The following is a 6,953-nucleotide window of genomic DNA, read 5'->3' as shown; positions in this document are numbered from 1 at the left end:
TATGGCGATCATCAAGAGTCTAGTATAAAATTATTTTGGCGGATAATCAGAGAGTTTCTGATTGATAGCATTTCCACGAGTCCTAGTGGATCGTCAAAAATTTAGTACAAGATATGTCGTAACTTTGAAAAAAATTGTTCACAATTCCTTGCGAACCACCATAAGTATGTGAGAAATTTCACCAACCTATTTTTGCTTCAAAATTAATTCAAATTTGTCCAAATCAACTCCAAGTGACTCCAAATTTGATATTTGACATTCTAATACCAATTCCAATAATTTCCGATGGTTATTCCACCCAATCCTTCTTTAACAAACAAGCTCAACAAAACTCAATAATAGTTGTTCTTCAAGTTTTCCAATCAAACCATCCACAAATAAATGGATCTTTGGTTATCTATTGCACATATAAAGAAGATGAAAAAGAATGAGAAAGGAGGAGGAGGAGATGCACAATTTCTGGTAAAGGATTATAGTCGCACTACTTTTCTTAGCGAGATTAAATTTAAACACTGGTCCTTAATGGGGACACATAGTTAAATTTTTTGCAGCTTCATAGCCTTGCAATAAATAATAAGGGGGAAAAAGACGATGTCCTTTCGCAATCAAAAGTTGGAATTAAGATTTCCTTCTTTGTTTCTTTTTTTTTTTTTTTCTTTCAACCTTTGGAATGTCTCTATTTCAACCTTTTTAGCTTCAAAAAACATTGCCGTTTTCTAGTATCATTCAAACTTCTTTTAGCTTCAAAAAGCATTTATGCCTCTAGCATAATTCATACTTTTTGTTTTCTCCACCTCAGAAAATGTTGTTTAGAAATGTGTTCTCTTCCCCGCAGGAGAAAAATCAATAGAACCAAATAAGCAACCTCTTTCCTTCTTGCTCGTGGCTTCTTTCCAACATAGGTCAATAGGTTGTTCATTAGCTCCAGCTCGACTAATCATACAAATCAAAAACAGTTCTGAACTTCGACCAACTAAGCAATATATTTTTATTTTTCTCAAGTTCTAAAATTTTATTGACTTTTGTCGTTTAATGTTCCTACACTTTAGGTTAACGTAATCCAATCTTTTTAACGGATATCCTTCTCAACGTAGAAACATAAGACTATAAAGAAGATAATTTATATTCACATTAAAACAAACTCCTTAAACACAATAAAATCTCTGGCACTTAACCGTTGAATTGAAATAATGAAACTTCAAGGAAACCAAGGGAATGTAGACTTGAGAAGTTGACTAGAAGAACCATGCTGATGGCATTATATTGCTGTATTGATAGTTACTAAGCTTGTGAAGAATTTGTACCATTGATAGTTACAATATATTCAGAATAGCAGAATTTTCATTGACATTGTTTTCAATCTATCAAAAATAATTTGAAGTGTCTTCATCCATTGAACTAGATCATGAGTTCACTGACCCACCGAATAAGAAAAAATCTAGAGTTTGGCAAGAGCTCGGATCAAACACAGATGAGAATGGTGTTTCTGTTACTGTGTAAATGAAATTAAAATATTAGAAACAATACTTCTTTTGACATGTTTAGTAACTGGTTGCTATGTTGCATGGACTCTTCATTTTAACTGCTAAACCCGTGTCGGCACGACACTAGTACTGGTAAGAATGTGGTATTCGTACCGGGTGTGATCAATCGAGATCGGGTACTTTGACCACAATCCATGGCTGCTTGCTAGTGCCTAGTGGCAACAACTTGAGAAATTACCAAAATGAAAGATTGAACTATCAACTGCACTCCATAACCTATAGTATTTCACAGAATATTTCTCATAATTTAGGATATTTATATAGTATCTTTAGAATTTTGAATTACTTTCAGCCAAGACCCTGCATCCGTATACGTACCTTGATTACCCCAGAATCATAAAAATTTGATTATGAAGGATCCAACTTCTAGATCCGCTCTCTGATTGGATACCTGCACCCGAGTCCGAGCAACATAGACTGTTTCTCTATGATAACTGGCAGCAGGAAAAAAAGCTATATGGGAAGTTAAAAGCTTTGAGAAAAAATGAGTTGAAGTAAAAGATTTGCTTCTTATCTGCTCAAAGAGGAACAAGCTGCAGACATACTGGAAGAAGCAATATAGTTAAGTATAGTTGAACTCGAAACGCAGACCTTACTGTCTCACTTGAACCAAAAAACATTTCACCCCTTTAATTAAAACCTTAGCTATTCAACAAATGCCTTATTGATAAAAGATTTTATTTCTAAAGTATAAATTTTGGTATTAAAATCTGAAACATAGAAAGAAATGTAAGCCAAACCAAAAGGCAATAAACATGTCAACTTGGAAACTGGAAAGAAATAGCTCTAAAATATTTCATTCTGGCTTCGCCATATATAAGATAAAAGTTGTGGTTCTCTCGGTTGTTGTCTTAGCAAAGATAATCAGAACTTCCTATCTCAAATAACAATAGATTGAATTAATCAATCATAAGGGGAGCTAAAAACTCCACTTTTCCTCTTCTGTACTAAAATATAAACGAAAAGGAAATATGATATTCCCATTGAAATAAATATGTTATTTTGATTCCAACTATACCAAATGGTGACCTAACATTGCAGAGAGAGATATACCAAAATCGCATGAAAGAGGCAACAGCACGTGACTGGGAAAAACATAGACTAAAAATTGTAATAATGCAAACCAAATTTCAACAGTTTAAGTCTGATATTGTCGTCTCTTCTCAGATCTGCATTAAAGGAGTAATCATACTACAATTAAGGGTTATTAACATCTTTTCTCCTCTCATTACCACCGCCAAACCCACGAGCAGAGCCAAATAGCACATCCTATTCATGCCTAGAACATTCCACTCTTTCAAAACACATGTCTTCAGCCGCATTGATTATCAGCTTCATTTATTGGAACTAGAATAACTTAATCTCATAGTAAGGATCTGTCCTAAAGAAACAGAGCGAAAAGAGGCAATTGCAGGTTGTTTTTTCTAAGAACTTCCCAATTTAAGAGAAATTAAAAGTAAGAAACAATAATTTACTTCACTAATAGTACAAAATCTCAAGAACCAACTTTTCAACTCGGGGAATCATGGCAGCCTGGTTGGTTGGCTATCTGAACCTCCACTTCGTTGTTTGGGATTCCATTCCCCACCTTGTAATCTCCTCACTATATCCCCTTCCCCTTCCCACTTATGTATAATTAAAAAAATAATTAGAAAATTTTAAAATCAGTGATGTTAAATCACTATGTTCATGTCTAAGGTACAGGAAGTTCTCAGTGCAACAAACTTGGATGTACATTCATTTGACTTCTCCCAGGTGCCCTGCCGATATCAAAATTTAGTAAATTTTATATCAAACTCAGAAACTAAGTCTTCTTTTAATATATACAGATGCATCAAGTCTTGGTGGAACTTTTAACAAAAGTTAAAAAGTATACATCCATGATTTATTGTGGAAGTAAAAGATAAACCGTAACGATGACAATGTTGGCTCAATCTTGGACAACACCTAAAGATTTTGCTGGTTAGGTCCATCCTAAGACGCGATATCTCAGCTTCTCAAGCTACTTCTGTCTCTTTAGCTTTCTATTTGTATTTTTTTTCTTCTCTTTTCCTTCTTCTTTGGAATGACGACTGTTTGCCTTTATTCTAAGCTTCATAAGTTACCAACCATTTTCCAATTGGATTCTAGAGAAGTTAAAGAGGAAGAAAGCTCACTGCTGGAAATTGCAGTGTTGCTGGAGGCGGAAGCTTAACGGTGATTAGCCTTGTGTTGGGTGCTATGCTACCATATAAAGATATATTTATTGAATTTTTGTTCTTTAAGGTTCCTCCTGGCAGTTTTAGGTATACTTCTGAAGGAACTAATAATAAAATAGTTCATTTGCTGTGTTTAATTATGCTCAATCTTTTTTAGAAAATAATTCAGTAGAGTTTTTTTTTAATGGATTTGGTAATGCAAGAGTTAGCATTCTGATAGTAATTTTTCTGCTAAATTTACTGTTTTGTTTAGCTGTATGTGCCATTTACACTATCCCTACAAGGAAAGAAACCAAGCAAGTTGCCTCTTATCCTATCTTCCATAGGAAAAGGACTCAATTCTGCTGGTGCTCTCCTGAAATGCTGGACCATGTTGTTTCTTGAATCTCGCCTCAGACTTTAGATCTTTTCGCTTAACTATAAGCACTCGTCATCAATAAATTCTGATTTCTGCCAAAGATCTCAGATGCATTTCATTCTCCTCTTCGAGTTTTACATTCTTTATTATGCATTTACATACATTCTTCTAGAAGCATCAAACTAGTTTCCATTGGGTCAAAGAGATATGGAGAGAGGGGAAAGCTTTGTCGCCGACCTTTCTTTTCTTTTCCATCGGGTAAAAGATCAGTCATTATTAAATAAAGTCGCAACACTTGATACCTATTGGATTTAAAAGAAAAATTACCAGAGGATGAGCAGCAAAAGTAAATACCAGAAATGAACCAGAAGAAGCCTTCTCAAAAAACACACACACACACACACACACACACACACAATATATGTGTGTGTATATATATTATATACACGTGAAGATCTATTCATCATCTCCTAAGTGAAATATATCTTATGAGAATGTTGTTAGGACAATTTGAGCTGAATGATCAATGATGGTGCAACATTAGCCATTTTCATACACTCTTAATTATCCAGAATGAGGCATGTCCCTCTAATCATACTGCTAATTTCCAATTGAAGCAAAAATATGATCATCATAAACAGGTGTCATAACAGGTATTTCTCCTTCATTCTGTCTTCAGTAGTAGATTACACATATGATCACTGCCTCTACTTGCAAACTAGACAAGAATATAAGCAGAGGATAAGAAACAAACCATCAGAGTTTCACCAATTACATATACTAGAGCGGAACTTTGACATACTACTACGACAACGTCAGAGCACAAATAGCTTCCCGATGTACAAACTAGATATTAAGATTGGCTATAGAACATCATGATTCCTTGCTTCTAGTACATTACACTTAAGTAGTGCCAAGTAGTGAGATTGAAACAATTCATGCAATCTTAGACACAAGCAAGGGTCTCAAAGTGTTGAAAGGCTTGACCCCATTTATACTTGTACTCTAAGGGATCCTGCTTGACAGAAGCAAAGTTTGAGACATTACATACCTCCTCAAATGTCTTGTCAACGATATCGTAGGATAAAATTCTGCCTTGAGCTGATACTATAAGCATAGTCTTCCCTTCTCCATTTGCCTCGACCAAACAAAGTACATCAACCTTAATACCATCAGCATTACCTCCAATTCCCATACCAAGATAATCAATATCAATGCGATACTTCAACGACCACTTGGAGTAATCTATCTGCAACTCCATTACATCCACCAGTGAAGCTGCTCCACTGTCACATTCCTGAATAACATGGAGGCGTCCACCCCAATCGCCAAAATAACAAATCTTTCTCCCATTTTCAGGAACACTAGTACTAGGCATTGTCCTAAACCTCTCATTCTCGACATCAAACGCTAGAAAAGGCTTGTTCTCGCCAACCCAATGAATACAACCTCGTGAAAACACGCCCCTTTTCAACAAGTAATCATATTTATCATTAAACCCCTTTCCTGTATCCTTCCATGTACCACTTTCTGAAGCATAAATCAAGATTTTATACACGTGATCCCCAAAAGGGTCATTGTCATTTTCCGAATTATAAGCATATATGCAAATAATTCTATAAAAATCGGATCTTGACGGATCAAATGCTAAATTTATAGCTTTAATAGTAGCGAGGCTAAATTTTTTAGGCAGTGAAAGAGAAGCATAAGAGCATGTACAAGGGTTATAAACATAAAGGTTACATTCACAAGGAGCCAACAAAAGCCCAAAACACAACAACCCATTACAAGAATGAAGGTGATGAAAACCTGAAAAGGCTAAAGGGTAATGAAACCTACGAATGGAAGAAGGGATGGTTCTAGAATAACAATTTTTGTCGTTGGAATTATTGGGGAAGTATACGAGGTGGTCCATGAGATGTTTGAAGGAGAATGTACGGAACAACAAGAGACCAGTGGCGGCGGAAGTGGAGGCGTGGCGGCGGCAGTGACGGCGGCGGAAATGAGGAGCAGAGATGAGAGAGTGCCAGTGTTTGGAGACGCAGCAACATTGGAGAAGATATTTTGTGGGTAATCGGAGGAGAATTTCACTTAGAACGTCTTCCTTGTCGGCGATCACTTCGCCGCCCGCAGAAGCGGTGAGATCGCCGGCAACCGGTGAAGCAGCCTCGAGTATTGTCATTCAAATTTGGGATGATCGCACAATTTTTGTGAAGGAAATGTGAAGAGTTTTTAGCTAAAATCTCTCTTACGTTTAAACTTTCCTAAACTTTGAGCAGTTTTAGTTCACCTAGCAGAAATCATTGCAGTCATATGACATGGATTTAACAAGAAACCACTGCTGGTAATATAGATATTAGTAACACTGGTACAAGTAATGCTAGCATTAGTTATGTTAGAGATTATTTTTTATTTATGTTAGAGATTATTTTTTATTCACCATTAGGTGTATAAAATTGCATAATTTTAAAAAAATTAGGTGTTTATAAAAGTACCCTCCATAATTTTCAACTTTAGCTATAACAATTAACTACATAGACAACATAATAAGAAATTCTTTCAACATTGAGAGGTTAATGGATCAGTACAAAAATAATAATGAAAAAAAATAAAATAGTACTATCAAGGTATCAAGCTATAACAAGTTTAATTTGGCAGTATTCAACAGTGCTTAAGGGTGGGCATAATATCGACCCCATCGAAAAAATCGGACGAACCAAAAATTTTAGTTTATTCGGTTTCAGTTTTTCGGTTTATTCGATTAGTTTGCGATTTATTGTTTTAAAAAGTTCGGTGTTCGATTCGGTGGTCGGTTTTAATGGTTCGGTTTTCGGTTAAACCGAAGAACCGAAT

At 35.5% G+C, this 6,953-nt stretch overlaps 1 protein-coding gene across 4 annotated transcripts; it reads right to left on the bottom strand.

Annotated features, from left to right (window-relative positions):
• Positions 1–1,250: 1,250 nt before the first annotated feature.
• Positions 1,251–6,423, bottom strand: LOC104210142 (F-box protein At5g07610-like). 4 transcript variants are annotated; one of them, XR_706797.2, is made up of 3 exons: positions 5,152–6,423; positions 1,863–1,978; positions 1,251–1,760 (listed from the first exon to the last, which is right to left on the bottom strand). XR_706797.2 is itself a non-coding variant. In XM_009758957.2 (3 exons), the coding sequence occupies exons 1-2, from the start codon at positions 6,280–6,282 to the stop codon at positions 1,911–1,913; spliced, it is 1,218 nt and encodes a 405-aa protein (XP_009757259.1). In that variant the 5' UTR covers positions 6,283–6,423; the 3' UTR covers positions 1,251–1,760; positions 1,863–1,910. The 4 variants fall into 4 exon arrangements, 3 of the variants coding, with proteins under 3 accessions (XP_009757259.1, XP_009757260.1, XP_009757261.1); XM_009758957.2 differs by having other exon boundaries at positions 1,863–1,997; XM_009758958.2 differs by lacking the exons at positions 1,251–1,760; positions 1,863–1,978 and adding an exon at positions 2,099–3,304.
• Between the last annotated feature and the right edge of the window lie 530 nt (positions 6,424–6,953).

This window comes from Nicotiana sylvestris, chromosome 11 (genome assembly GCF_000393655.2).
Source record: "Nicotiana sylvestris chromosome 11, ASM39365v2, whole genome shotgun sequence".
NCBI classification, from domain to species: domain Eukaryota; kingdom Viridiplantae; phylum Streptophyta; class Magnoliopsida; order Solanales; family Solanaceae; genus Nicotiana; species Nicotiana sylvestris.
Note: the sequence above shows the minus strand (reverse complement) of the source record. Positions and strands in the feature narration are given on the sequence as shown.

Excerpts from the sequence above, each read along its gene's own strand:
- LOC104210142 (XM_009758957.2), bottom strand. The coding sequence starts at position 6,282 with ATGACAATACTCGAGGCTGCTTCACCGGTTGCCGGCGATCTCACCGCT. Across the intron at positions 1,998-5,151 it reads TTGACAAGACATTTGAGGAG|CTTTTTTTCCTGCTGCCAGT; the intron begins GTATGTAATGTC and ends CTTCCCATATAG.